Source organism: Acanthochromis polyacanthus, chromosome 15 (assembly GCF_021347895.1).
Source record: "Acanthochromis polyacanthus isolate Apoly-LR-REF ecotype Palm Island chromosome 15, KAUST_Apoly_ChrSc, whole genome shotgun sequence".
NCBI lineage: Eukaryota > Metazoa > Chordata > Actinopteri > Pomacentridae > Acanthochromis > Acanthochromis polyacanthus.
In genome coordinates, this window is record NC_067127.1 from 4,817,969 (window position 1) to 4,832,758 (window position 14,790).

General features: G+C 44.7%; 2 protein-coding genes across 6 annotated transcripts in view; one reads left to right on the forward strand and one right to left on the reverse strand.

Annotated features, from left to right (window-relative positions):
- The window catches only part of adss2 (adenylosuccinate synthase 2), a 238,197-nt gene that overhangs the window by 155,431 nt on the left and 67,976 nt on the right, over positions 1-14,790 (reverse strand). The gene's annotated exons all lie outside the window — the stretch shown is intronic.
- Positions 285-10,307, forward strand: zbtb18 (zinc finger and BTB domain containing 18). 5 transcript variants are annotated; one of them, XM_022212666.2, is made up of 2 exons: positions 285-694; positions 5,338-10,307. In XM_022212666.2, the coding sequence occupies exon 2, from the start codon at positions 5,355-5,357 to the stop codon at positions 7,059-7,061; it is 1,707 nt and encodes a 568-aa protein (XP_022068358.1). In that variant the 5' UTR covers positions 285-694; positions 5,338-5,354; the 3' UTR covers positions 7,062-10,307. The 5 variants fall into 5 exon arrangements, with proteins under 5 accessions (XP_022068358.1, XP_022068357.1, XP_022068355.1 ...); XM_022212665.2 differs by lacking the exon at positions 285-694 and adding an exon at positions 2,269-2,653; XM_022212663.2 differs by lacking the exon at positions 285-694 and adding an exon at positions 3,816-4,020.

The following is a 14,790-nucleotide window of genomic DNA, read 5'->3' on the forward strand; positions in this document are numbered from 1 at the left end:
TGTTTTCTTCCACTGATTCAGACCTGCCTGTATGTTGTTATTGTTATTTCAGAAGTGTTAAGCATTATGCAGCAGCACAGGAAAACCAACAGTGTTTTTTTTTCCTGTCAAGGTGGTGCACCTGCTCACATCAGCTCCGCCCCCTTCCTCCTCCTCCTCCCTCCTCGGGCTGGACTACAGCACCCAGAATGCACCGCGCCGCTCTCCGCTCTCCACTCTCTCTCCGCTGCGCCAGTCCGCCTCACTGACTCGCAGAACCAGTTGGTTTGGCCCAGCTTCTTCTTTTCCTGCCTGCTCACGGTGGTGCGCTGCCGCTGCTGCTGTTGTTGTTGCCTGGTGTCAACCTACGCCGCCGACAGAGGAAGACATATCCCTCCCTCCGCTCCGTCAGAGGGCCGCTTCCAATTTGCCTTCACTTTCCTGCTCGCCGGCACCATTGGCTTCCTCGCCGTGCCAGTCAACTCGCCTCCTTTTTCTTCCAGCCCCGAGTTGAGCAGCAACAGCTCGGAAACATCTGGCCGCCGCAGAGTGCTAGACTCCCCGTCCCCCTCCGCCTGCCTGCTCGCCGCCTCGGCAGCCCTGTTATGGAAATTAGTCCAAAGTCGATCTAGTTTGGGTGTCCGCGGAGGGAGAAAAGGGGAAAAAGGAGGATTCTGACGGAGGAAGCAGGGAAAGACGTTGGACCTGGTTGTCTGTAAGTGCTGCCTCTTAATACCGGAGTCCGATTAAAGGAGGCTCGGGGTGGGTTACGGAGGGGGAAAAAGTAGCTAAACCTTCCTTAGCATGACTGTGTTGTGTCCCTCCGGTAGTAGTTGCTGTGTTAGCCGTCCCTCCGCGGTGTTTTAGCAGCTGTTGTCATAGCACCGGGGCCTTCCGAACAACTGTAAATAGCCCAATATCGTAGCTCGTCCGCCGTACTTTTGTTAGCCGTGGTCGGGCTATAGCTAGCTGCGTGGGTCAGTGTGTCTCCGTGTGTCTCCGTGTGTGTGTTTCCCTCCGTGTTCCTGTTGTTTGTTGCGTGGAAATTAATTAAAGCCCTCCGGTGTGGACTGTCTTAACAGCCCGTCAGACTTTTTATGCTAATTTTTTCCCCTCCTCTGTCGCCGGACAAAAAGCTGCTCGTTAAAAATGATCGGTCCAAACTTAGTCCTGCACAGTCACGGCAATAAAACAAAGTGAAACAGAAATTAATTAAGACTTTCTAACGCTGTAATTAAGCATGCTTAGAGAAACTCCCAGTGGGGAAGTTAATTACAAGTTAATGTAATGCACTTTCTCTCTATGTGTGTGTTTTATTTTATTTAACTCAGCTGGTGGGGTGTTAAAAAAAAGTTAAATTGCGGGTTATTACACAGAATTATTTGTAATTAACTTCTAAATGGTGTAAAACAAATATAAATAACACTAATTCGTGTAATTTACCTTAACATTTAGGTGCCATATTAGTCTTTTAAACTTTATCTAATCAGCTCAAGCACTGAAATTTAAAAAAATGATAATAAAAGGAAGAGTTAGTATAACAGTTCCCTAAAAATGAAAGCGAAATAAAGCTGTTGTAATAAGTTTCTCCCCGCCTTATTAAACCCTTGTGTGGCTTTTGTTTGGGATTCACACTCAGTGGGTTCTTTCTTTTTTACCACTTGTTCCCATTGTTTCCTCATTTCATTTCTGTTCCTGTCACTTGTCCGAAGGGTCCGGGCAGGGGGTGCAGGGATAGACGGATAGATGAATGAGTGAATGAGGGAGTGAATGAATGAATACAAGACAAGGCAGCGGCGGCACTGAACCGTAAAGAAGTGGAAAACAATATCAGCTGCGTGCGTCTGTCAGTTGCAAATGTGCTGCGTTGGCCTTTGTTTATGGCTACTGGAAGGAGACAGCGAGAAAGAGGTGCATCTAAAAACATACACAAAAGTTTATTATGGTGGTTATTTTCACAGCAAACTTCCTTGATAGTTTCAGCTATATAAAAACAAACAAATCCCGGTGCATTTAGCAAACCAGTGTGTTTTTTTCCCAGAGAGAGCAAAAAAAAAAGAAGGGGGAGAAAGAGAGACAAAGTTGTGCGGTGTTGGTAGAATGAAAGAGGAGTCTGGTGGCAGGAGTGTAGAGGAGGCAGCATATGGCTGTAGAAAGAGCACAGCTGGAGGTAGCATCTCCATCTGAGGATGATGTCAGAGCAGCTGACAGGCTGCCATCCACCCCACCTCCTCCTCCTCCATCCCTCCGCCGCCTCCACCCCTCCCCAGTCCTTTATTGTGAGTCTCAGCGGCAGCCTGGGAGAGTTAGTGCTGTGCATGTGTGTGTGTTTGTGGCTGCCGATCAGCGCCAGTTAGGAGGAGGAGGAGGAGGTGGAGGAAGAGGAGGAGGAGGGAGGTGGTATCTCGTTCCCCCTCCAACATCTCCTCCACTTTGCATCTGTCCCTCGCAGTTTGAACAGCGTGTTTTTTTTTTTGCCTGCCTCCCTCTTCTTCTTCTTCTTCTTCTACCCACTCATTGATTCAGAGAGAGAGCGAGCGAGGAAGAGAAAGAGCAGGAAAGAAAAAGAGAGAGAGAGAGAGAGAGATAGAGAGGGAGATACAGCCATTCCCAGCCAGAGAGCCCGGCTATTCTGCTACAGTGGAGTTAATCAAGTTGATGCATACTGCTGCAGGTACCGTTTTTCTGTGTGTGTGTGTGTTTGTTTGCGTGCATCCGTCTTTGTGTCGTGGAGTTTCGGGGTGTAGCGGAGTGTGTGTTTTGTTGTTGTTGTCGGGATCTCCGGTGTGTCAAACCGGCGTGAGGATCTGTGTGAAGCTGCTGCCGGTGGTGAGAGGCTTCAGTGGTAAAAGTAGTTGCTGCTGCTGCCTGTCTGAGGGGTAATTGCGGTCCGGGAACACTCTGCTGTTGTTTTTAGTTTTGTTAGTCGAGCGAGCTGAATTTGAAAACAAAAACTCCCATTTGTGTTGCCGGGGGCAGTTTGTTTGGGACACTTGTTAACAGAAGAGAGAAACTATTTTTAAAATTTGTTGTTTTTTGAGCAAATTTTAAAAATAAAGTGGTAATTTTGTCATTAAAGACAAGTTAATAAAAGAGCAAAAATGTCCAAAAGATAGCATTTAATCCTGCTTATTTTATGCCTTTTTTAAAATTTCAGCTAATTCTAACCGTCTGTAAAATTACTTGAAAGCATGTGCGGTCTACTCTACCCACTTTTCCCCCTCCTGTCGGCTGGAGTAGAGGAGACTAATTTAGAAGTTGCAGATTTGAGCTGCCTGAATTGGCTAGACAGCTGTAATCGCACTCCCTCCTAGTCTTAATCTCTTTATCTGGCTAGCAGCTGCCATATGGCCCCCGTCAGCTGGATCAGATGTGGGTAAGCCTCCCTCCCCGGCCGTCCCAGCCTCTCCCTCACCCTCTCTCCCTCCCCTGTCCCTCTCTCCCGAGCGTCTCTCTCCCCCAGACCCCAGGTTGGTCCGGGCCGGGCGACAGGGCTGCTGCCCTCCTGAGCCTCCGCCGACGGCTCCCTCCCCACCGCCGCCGCCGCCGTCTTTATTTTTAGCCATCTTTAAGGATTAGGATTGATGCTGTGACGAGCAGGGCACTTACAGTGATTGTATTGTAAATCTTCTCTTCTGGGTGGTGGTGGGTGGGTGGGTGTGGGTGGGGGGGATTGAGGAAGAGGGCAGTTTCTACTATGGGGCGGATGTGCGGGTTTTTTTTTTTCCTCCTAAGATTCAGATGGGAAGGGATGGAGTGTGTGTGGAAGGAGGAGGTGGTTTGGCTGGACAGGAGGGTGGGGAGGTGGGGGTGGGAGGTGGTACACCCTTGTCCCCGTAAGTCCCCTCATTAAAAGCAGTCTGAACGAGCCGGAGGGCGAGCACACAACACACACACACACACATACACACACACACACACACACACTGACATTCTTGGTTTAGCTTCATTCAAATGAGGTGATTTAACTGCTTTGGTTAACACAGTGCAGAGCGGGACCAATGTATTTTCTCAGGCAGGACAAATCGACTTGGTTAACAGGTGGGACTTTTTTTTTTTTTTTTACAGATTTCATTCTCCTTATTGTCGCCTCTCATCCAAGATTTTTTTCTCTCTCTCAATTTGTTTCTTTTATCAGCTTGATAAATTCTGCCGATTCTTTTCTGTGAGGACACCTGCAGAGCGCTGCTGCAAATTTTACAGCCTTTTTTTTTTTTTCCTTTTTCTTTCCTCGCCTAATCTCACACCTAAAGCCGGTGCTCGCAGGTTAAACAAGGGACAAGCTGTTTTGTTTTTGACAGTGCTATTTCAATTGGCCAGTTTTCCTGCTCGACTTAGCCTGTGGAGGTGGTTGGTAGGTAGGCTGGTTCTAAGTGTGTGTGTGTGTTGTGTACGTGAGGACAGTGTGTGCAGCTGAAAGCCGGTTACCTAAAAGGGCTGTGCCAGGCCAGGCCAAAGTGGGTTAATAAAAATAACCAGCGTAGGAGCAGCGACAATCCAGGAGTGCAGGCAGAGGAGTTAGAGAGATTCAGAGAGAGAACGGAGAGACAGAGTGGAAGAATCTGTCGCTGTGGTTTACCTGAGATTAAGGCTTTCTCTCAGGAAAATCTCAACCAGCGACTGCTCTGAAATCGCACCTTTTAATTGTAATTATCTCCCGTTTTTCCTGTTATTTTAAATAAAATAATTCGAGAATAAAACAAATATTTAGCAACGTGTGCGTGACTTAGAAGAAACATCTCAGCTGATGTCGTGATTTTGAGTAAAACGTCATCTCTCTGCAGGTTTTTATCTATCTGGTGTCAGTGCTGCGTGTTTTATTTTTTATTTTTATTAACTTTACAGGTTTGAAAATGCTCCTTATTTTACGTCTCGCTCGTCTTGTTTTCTCTGACCCACCTTCTCTCGCCTGTATTATCTGGTTTGTTTTCAGCGTTTCCGACCAAATGTGTTTTTTTCTTCTCGCTCGTGTTTCTCGGTTTTTTTATTGGCCTCGTTTTGTATAAATTTGTTGGTAGAAATTGTCCTGCTTGCACAAAAGCCTAAGTGATGATTAAAAAAAAACTATTTGGTGTCTACACTTTGCTTGAATTTTACCTTTTCTTTCATTTTTTTCAAATCTGTTTTTGTTGTCTCTCATTGTAGATTTTCCTTTGTTGGCTCTGCTTGTCGTCTGTATTTTATTTCATTCTTTTCTTCTGTATTTTCTCTCGAAGCAATTTTTAATACTTTTTTAAAATCACGCACATCTTCTTTAAAAACCCACTATAGCTGTAAATTTCAATATCGTGGATACTGAGAGTGTTTTTTTGATGAGCCTGACTTTAACTGAGTTTCTGTGTCTGTGTTTGGCTGCAGGTTATGAGGACGGCAGGATGGAGTTCCCAGACCACAGCAGACATTTACTCCAGTGTCTGAGCGAGCAGCGGCACCAGGGCTTCCTGTGTGACTCCACGGTGCTGGTGGGCGATGCCCAGTTCCGTGCACACCGTGCCGTGTTGGCCTCCTGCAGCATGTACTTTCACCTTTTCTACAAGGACCAGCTGGACAAGAGAGATGTGGTGCACCTCAACAGCGACATTGTCACAGCCCCGGCCTTTTCCCTGCTCCTGGAGTTCATGTACGAGGGCAAGCTGCAGTTCCAGGACCTTCCCGTAGAGGATGTGCTGGCAGCGGCCAGCTACTTGCACATGTATGACATAGTCAAGGTGTGTAAGAAGCGTTTGAAGCAGAAGGCCACAGCAGAGGCAGACAGCACGCGCAGAGAGGATGATGGCGGGTCCAGCTGCTCCGACAAGGCTGACAGTCTATCAGACGGTTCTACAGGCCGGCCGGCTACAGCCGACCTGCTGCACAGTGACGAAGAGGAGGAGGGGAAGGCCGAGGGAGGACCTCTGTGGCTGAGGCTGCCGTCTGCAGACAGATCAGGGACACCGGCCATGGCTACGACCAGCCCAGGGCACGGCGAGGCGGAGACGCAGGGTGGGGAAGGCCTGGGGGAGGGAGGGAAGCTGCTCTCCCCGGCCGGCAGCCCCACCAGCTCCACTGGATCTCTGTCCCAGAGGTCCCAGAGGTCTCACCGCTCCGTGAGCTCTCGTGGAGGGCACCGGGGCAGGAGGGTGTCCAGTGATGCGGCCGACTGCGTCCTGGACCTGTCAGTCAAGCCGATTGCCGGTAGCAACCACAGCAACCACCACCAGTCCTATTTCAGTGGCGCAGCGACGCCAGACAGCCTCCAGAGCCCATTGGCTGTGAGGGTGAAGGTGGAGAGGGGCGTGGCTTCAGACGAGGAAGAGGAACTGGGAGGTGGGGACTATGACATGGAGCACAGCGGCCTCACCAAGGCCACAGTTCCCAGCGCCAACGGGGGCCTGACCCACCACGGGGTCGGAGGGCCTCTGTCGGCCCAGCGGAGGCTCGGCCTGGAAGCTCACCTGTCGGCCCTGAGAGAGGCGTCTCTGGCCTCGGAGCTGGAGCGGGAGGAGAAGCCTCCGGCCTCAGCAGACGATGAGGACATACTGGGCAGTGAAAACGAGCGCGCCCAGGCCGAGGCGGCCAGCATGGATAGCTCTCTGCTGCCTTACGTCTCCAACATGCTGTCAGCTCAGCACACCCAGATCTTCATGTGCCCGCTGTGTAACAAGGTTTTCCCTTCCCCTCACATCCTCCAGCTTCACCTCAGCTCCCACTTCAGGGAGCAGGAGGGCATCCGCTCCAAGCCCGCTGGAGACGTCAACGTGCCCACCTGCACCATCTGCAGCAAGACCTTCTCCTGCATGTACACGCTGAAACGCCATGAGCGGACACACTCCGGTGAAAAACCCTACACCTGCACCACCTGCGGCAAGAGCTTCCAGTACTCACACAACCTCAGCCGCCACGCAGTGGTGCACACGCGTGAGAAGCCGCACGCTTGCAAGTGGTGCGAGCGGCGCTTCACGCAATCCGGGGACCTCTACCGACACATCCGCAAGTTCCATTGCGAACTGGTCAACTCGCTGTCAGTGAAGAGCGAACCGCTGGCACTGCCCAATGTCAGGGATTGGGCGATCGAGGACAGCTCCCAGGAACTGTGGAAGTAGAAACAGACTGCTGGGTTTGATAAAGGGAAAGAGACGGAGAGTGAAAGAAGGGCAGAGGCATGGTGAGGTGAAAGGGAGGAGGCAGAGTTTGATATTTGGTGTTTAAGTGAGTCATGTTCTTGTTTGTTGCAACATCTCATTCAATTGCACTTTACTAGCACATGAAAATGTTACTACTGAGTTTTTTTGTTGTTGCTATTTGGGGTAATTTTGTTTTATTCTATTTTATTCTGAACTCTTATTTTTATTTGGCGTAACTTTTCTTCTGCCGGTGGTTTTGTTTGCGTCTGAGGACATGGGTCCCAGTGAGGATGTCTCGCCTTTTTGAAGAGTTTTCTCTCTGTTTGTGTTTCATCCCAGACACAACACTCCGACGCTGGCCAGCATATCGGTCCCATTTCCACAGACAAAAAAACACCACTGCAGGAGTTCAGGTCGAACACACTGAAGTGAAAAAGCATTACAATACACTAAACGGGTACTGTGATCACCGCAAGTCGACGCCACCGCACACACCGTTTGAAGAAGTGTGTGTGTGCGTGTGTGTGTGTGATACTGCACTACTCTGGCAAAAATTTCACCTAATGTGCGTGAGTGTGTATGAGTGTGTTTTGTGTGTATTAATTTTATTTTCTACTGGCATGGAGGTGTCGTTGGCGAAGCGCTCCCCGCTTCTCTTGTTAAGCTCTTTGGTGTTGTGTGTTGAGGGCAAAGCTGACTGACTGACAGACAAACTGATGGCACTCATGCAATGCACAGCCTCCTTTTTTCACTTCCAATCAATCTGAAGTATTTTCTAAAAATGAAAAGACCTTTACAAATGATAACTATTATTGTTATTGATAGAATTTTTTCTTAAATCTAGCTGGCAGTCTTTAAAACATCTCTTGTTGAAAAGGTATTTAATTTAAGGTTGTTGTATATTGTTCTGCTATAGTTTTAAAACTTTAATCCTTTACAATTTTTTTAACTTAATGATTATTATTATTATTATTATTTTGTTACTTTTTTTTGTAATGGGACCTGCTGTTGTTGCATGACGTCCAAACTTGTATATTTTAAAATAAAAATGTGAATTTGCTGTATTACTGTACACATTGTAATTGATCAAATATTTGACAACGGGCTTTCCTTTTTCTTTTCTTTGTGAATACTACTCCAGGGTGCGATCTGTTAAAAACTGAATATTATTCTCACGACTATGGAAAAAAAATGCATGAAATTTTGATTTTGTCTTAAACCTTTAAGTTGTGGTTTTTGCATCAGGGGGGAAATGTTTGAACAGTACACTTTTGACAGTGAAAAGTTGGAATTTTTTTTTCTACTCGTCGTAGGTCTGTCGCTGGGCTCCTAGAAGAATGTTACCGAATGTGTTTCCGTCGGATGTTGAAGCGATACGATGAAGCATTTTAAGCCTGTGTTTATATGCACTGATCTCTCTGCTGCGCGTGTGTGTGTGTGTTTGTGTGTGTGTTTATGAGCGTGTGACTCGGTTCATACCAGTCAGTTTAAAACCTACTGAAGATCTACGTCCACCCAGCACTTCCTCCTCCTCCTCCTGCTCCTCCTCAGGCGTTTAATGTCTCCACCGCTTCACGTTTGTTTTCCCATCTCTCTCTCTCCCTCTCATGTCCGTCCTCTCCGGTTCTGAACGCCGTGGAGCCATTTCTTTTCTTATTCCTGCAGATCTGGGCTCTCGTTTCAGGTCTGTGGAGTGCAGTTTTGTGGCTTGGCTGAAGTGTGAAGGATAGAGGGAGAGCGGCTGAACCTGAGCTCTCCTGCTGGAAGTTGAAGGGTCAGATATCTTTGTCACACTGTTGCTTCGTGCCGAACGGGGCCGACAGCTCAGAGCAGCGAGCGCATTTCACATTAGATGCAGTGAATGTCACAAGATGTCTGCGTTTTCTCCTCTTAATCCTTACTTTGAGACAGATGGGAGAGAATTGGCATGCACCTTTTTAAGCTAAAAAGACATGAAATCAGATTTTTGCTGAAAAAGATGCCTTTATTTAAAAAACAAACAAACAAACCCCGAAACATTTCCGATGCTGTGGGAGTATTTAATACTGTAGAGCGTTGAGAAATGGTTGAAAATCACGTGTAAATTCATGGAATTTATTGAATTTATCATTAAAAAAAATGATGTCTTATTATTATATTTTGATCATGTGATTGAAAAACTCTCTTTTTTCTATGTGAATGTTGTGTTTGGGTTGGGGCTACATCAGTTTATTTTTAACTTCCGTATCTCGAGATTTTTAAGAATAACAGTCAAGCGTTTGAACAATCCAGAAAGAAACAATTGACGGAGATACCGACGTTTCCCCCCCCCATCGCTGTGTCTGTTTGCCCCCGCTGGTGTGCATGTGGTGGGCGGGGTGCTCGTATGTGCCGCCATGTCATCTGGTGGCACCTACAGGCTCTGCCAATGCAACAGTGTGGGTGACATTGCGGCAGTTTGCACCACATCGTCTCGTTTTTTTTTTGGTTTTTTTGTCTCTTATTTCTTCACTGGCAGCGTCTCTGCATATGGGCTCCCTCTATCCTGCTGTTGTTTTCATCATTTACTGCTGTTTTCTCGTTCCGTTCTGTCCCTCTGGTTGTACTTGACCGCCTTAAACTGCTGTAGTCCGGGCTGTTTTTTTTCTTTTCTTTTTTTTTGTTAATTTAATCTTATTTTTTTAAAAAGTGTGAGCGCGGGGTGGAGTTGCGGGAGTGATGTCAACCGCTCTGTGAAGTAAAACACCCCGGCAAGACATCTCCCATCTTTTTTTTTTTTTTTTTTGCTGTGCTTACTTGAAAACAAAAAGGGGGGAGATTTTTTTAAAAGCAAGGTATAAAAATAGACAAAAAAAACACACAAAAAAAAAATCAAATGTCATAGACAGTTTATGAAAAGACAGGTGAGGGGTTGGAGGGTGGGTTTGGGTGGGAGGGCATGAAATAAAGACTGAAAAAGGACAATCACTGTCTGGGGAAAAACAAACAAAAAAAACAAGCAGATTTTGATTGAGATATATTTGCTCCCTTTTGAGATTACAAATTTTCTTTTGCTTTTCTTTTACGTTCCCTTTTCGGATTTAGTCATTTTAGCTTTGACAATCATAGTTGGGTTGATTTTATTTTATTTTTCTCAAGGGGAGTAAATTCTAATTGTGTTTAGTTTTGTAATTTTTTGGCGTGCTGTTGTTGACATTTTTAAATTGTGTGCAAACTGCAATAAATTATAAGAATCTTGAAATTCAACGTCACGTGTGAAGTTTTTCTTCAAATCCTTGTGGGGGTTTTTTAAAAAAATTCGACAACACGTCTTCCCTGCTGCCGTTAATCCTCATGTCGTCCTGCAGGTCAAAATTGACTCATTTTAAAGTTTGAAAATGTGGGGGAAAAAAATCTATTTTCACAGTGAAACTTCTGGTGTTCACATTTTCAACATTTTTGGGAAATCTTTGAGCATTTTTTGGTGAAAATAAAAGAAATGTTAAAAGTGTTTCTTTAAGAACATTCACAAAAAATAAACCAAAATCCAGCGAATTTCGCTGGATTTTGGTTTATTTTTTGTGAATGTTCTTAAAGAAAATATTAGAAGCTTTACTGATATATATGGGATCACTTTAGACATTTTTAGGAATTTTTTGGGAAGATTTTTAGAAGAATTTTCTTGCCAAATTTGGATATTTTTTAAAATAAAATTTTTAAGGAATTATTGGAATTTTCTTCCTGAGGGTTTTGCAAATTTTCTTAAATTTGGGGATTTTTTTTGCTGCATTTTTGGATTTTTTTCAGACAAGGAGACAATATTTTTTGGTGCCTGTAAGTGAGGGCAACAGGAGGGTTAAGAATCGTTGAAACTGAGCATCTTTTTAAACGTAGTGACTCAGAGTTACGGGTTGCAGAAGGGCCGGTGCGGGAGGTCTTGGCATCCCGTCCCTCGGTGACTTGTAATGTGGGTGGAAGTTACGTACGTGCATCTGTGTGTGCATGTTTGTGTGTTTGAGCAGCTCTACAGTGAGCCGTGCTTGGACACAGCGTGGCGGCCTGCACGCTCGCTGCGTGTCAGTGTGTGTCGGTGTGTTAACTTGCACAACTCCCGATATATCTGCGGCACTAAGTGAGGTGTAGGCTGCATCTGAGAAGAAAATGTGCAGCAGCTTGTTGAGATCCAATCCCCTGCAACACACACACACACACACACACACACACACACACACACACTGAGGCTGCTTCTAAAGGTCCTCAAGCACGGGGTTTCCAGTAAAGAAATCAGCTTTAGCTAATGTCTTGCTGCTCAGTAAACCTCTCTTACAGATGCATTAAAAGCCCCTGCACTCTGAGGCCAAGGAGCAGCGTTCATTAGGCCCCAGATGGTCTGGTCGGTAAGCCCCCAACGCACACTCACGCGATAAGCTCACTCTTAATCTTTATGACATTGTCCTCCGTCTGATGAATGCCCAATATTGGTTTAGGAAACTTAGAAGTGTTGAAAAGATTCCAGTTCGGCGGAGTTCACTACTCAAGTGCATTCACTCGATTAGAAGATTTAAAGTGTTAAAAGCGACAATAATTCTAACATTAGTCGGTTTCAGAAGTCGTCTCATTGGGAAAGTTAAATATTTTCCCCTCAGTTTAACCCTCCTGTTGTCTTCATTTACAGGCACCAAAAAAATATCGTTTCCTTGTCTGAAAAAATTACAAAAATTCAGCAAAAAATTTGCCAAATTTCTAAAAATTTGCAAAACCTTCAGGAAGAAAATTCCAAAAATTCCTTAAAAGTTTGCCTTTATCTTTTTTTAAAAAATACCCCAAATTTGGCAAGAAACATCTTGTAAATATTTTCAAATAAAGAGTAAAAATCTTATTAAAAATCCTAAAAATATATAAAGTGATTACATATATATCAGTAAAACTTCTAATATTTTCTTTAAGAACATTCACACAAAAAAATCAACCAAAATCCAGCTCATTTTGCTGGATTTTGGTTGATTTTTTTGGTGAATGTTCTTAAGAAAGATTTTTTTTCCCACCAAAAAATGTTCAAAAATGCCCCAAAAATGTTGCTAATGTGGACATCAGAAGTTTGACTGTGAAAATATGTATATTTTCCACATTTTCAAACTTTAAAACGGTTCGATTTTGACCCGCAGGACAACACGAGGGGTTAAACATCCACACTATGTGCAAAGTGTCCTCCTGCTACCTGCTCCCAGCTCTGCCTTCAGTCGTCACTTCATAAGCAGAAACTACATGAACCCTCTCCTTTGGTTCTGCTGCTTGGTGATCATTAATTGCAATCTGCAGCGTTCTAAGTGAACATCTGCTTGTAGACAACTGCTCGCTCTCTCTGTGCGCGAGGAGGCCGTGTGAGGTTTGCTGTGAATGTAGGTCATTAATTTGTTTCTGTCCTTTGTTTACTTAAGGAAGGGGGACAAAGGGGCAGCTGCAGAACCATTTGGCTGTGCCCAAGGCGGGCCAGCTCAACATGTTGGGAGGCTGAGACCAGCTTGGGCTCCTGTCTGGGGCCCGGGCCCCTGCACTCCGTCGCCTCGCGTGAGGGAGCCGACTCTGCCAAGCTGCCAGGGAGGGCTGCCGTACCGTGGGAGGAGGGAGGAGGAGATAAAGAGCAGAGTGTGGACATGTGGAGGCGTCCTGATGTTTGACTGTCGCATCACATTTTCAAACCGGCATCTGCAGGGTTTGGCTGAGATCTCCTTAACCCTCCTGTTGTCCTCATTTACAGGCAGCAAAAAGTAGTGTTTCCTTGACTGAAAAAAATCCAAAAATTCTGCAAAACAAAATCCCAAAATTTCTGAAAATTTGCAAAACCTTCAGGAAGAAAATTCCAAAAATTCCTCAAAAGTTTCCCTTAAATTTTTTTTAAAAAAATCCCCCAAATGTGGCAAGAAAATTCTTGTAAATATTTTCAAAAAATGAGTAAAAATCTTCCAAAAAATCCTAAAAATGTCTAAAGTGATTAGATATATATCAGTAAAATTTCAAATATTTTCTTTAAGAACATTCACAAAAAAATCAGCGAAAATCCAGCGAAATCTTTGTGAATGTTCTTAACCCTCCTGTTGTTTTCATTTACAGGCACCAAAAAATATTGTTTCCTTGTCTGAAAAAAATTTAAAAATTCAGCAAAAACATTCCCCAAATTTCTGAAAATTTGCAAAACCTTCAGGAAGAAAACTCCAATAATTTCTTAAAAGTTTCCCTTAAAAGTTTTATTTAAAAAAAATTAAAATCCCGCAAATTTGGCAAGAAAATTCTTGTAAATATTTTCAAAAAATTTGCAAAAATCTTCTAAAAAATCTTAAAAATATCTAAAGTGATTATATATATATATATCAGTAAAAGTTCTAATATTTTCTTTAAGAACATTCACAAAAAAATCAACTAAAATCCAACTAATTTCGCTGGATTTTGGTTGATTTTTTTGTGAATGTTCTTAAGAAATATTTTTAAAAATGTTCAGAGATTTTCCAAAAATGTTGGAAATGTGGACATCAGAAGTTTCACTGTGAAAATATATTTTTTCCCACATTTTCAAACTTTAAAACGGGTCAATTTTGACCTGCAGGACGACACAAGGGTTAAGTTAGCCCCAACTTCCAAAATCAGCTCCAGACAGATGTTTCCATCAGTTTTTAAAGCAAACCAAACACTCATATGGTGTTTTTTAACCATATGGATTTTCCGTTTGCATAAAAAAGGAAGCTGGTTAAACGTACAGTTAGAACAAGGCTCCATAACAAACAGGATTCCGGCTTTTAGCCTCGACAAGTCGGCCACGCCGCCGAGCATTCACTCTGAGCTTATAACGTGGAGAAAAGCCTCCTGTATCCTTTTCATGTCTTAAGACTTGTTGATTCTCCATGAAAAAAGGAAACATTCCCAGGCCAGGTCCGGCTATGGGAGAACTGACGGAGAAAGAAAGAGGAAAGTGCGCGAGACAGCGAGCGATCCAGGATTGTCTACATATTTAAAACAGCTCCTTTTGTCAGGCACCGAGCACAGCAGGACAGAAGGCGAGCAACAAGCGGCCCGCCTGCGAGCAGACAATACAGCGGCACTACACTGGGCTGGGGGGGGGGGAGAAATGGGGGAGGAAAGAGCAGGGGAGGGCATTTTTTTGGGGGGGGAAATCAAGGGGGCACAGTGTCCCAGCAAGCCGTCCGTCCATCCATCCATCCAGCCTCCTCCTCCTCCTCCTCCTGGAAACAAAAGGCAACTCGAACTTGAATATCAGTGTGTCTCCATGTGAGAGGGGGGCCCCGAATACTACTTACCCATAACCCCCCTCTGCAACCCCCCTCCACACACACACATTTATATAGAATCCGCTCATTAGAAAACTCACACAAGAGAGTTATTGAGTAATTTTCACACTCTCGCAAGACTGCACACACACATATGAGTAACACAGGTTTATATAACCTGTCATCTCGTGCACACACACACACACACACACACACACACACACACACTCATATATACACTATACAAAGGCCTCCAGCTGGTCTGTCTTTAGGGCTGGGCTGCGATGGGATTAAACAGTACTTGTCCTTTGTGCGATTCTTGTATGGAAGGAGGGCGGCTATGAACTCCTGACAGGAGACACACCGACAACGAGAGACAAATCTTTCAATCATGAGAGCTCGTTTGAAAACAATCGGGATAAAGAGTCAAATTAATTGGATTTAAGGTTAAAGCAACGATGAAGCCCTGC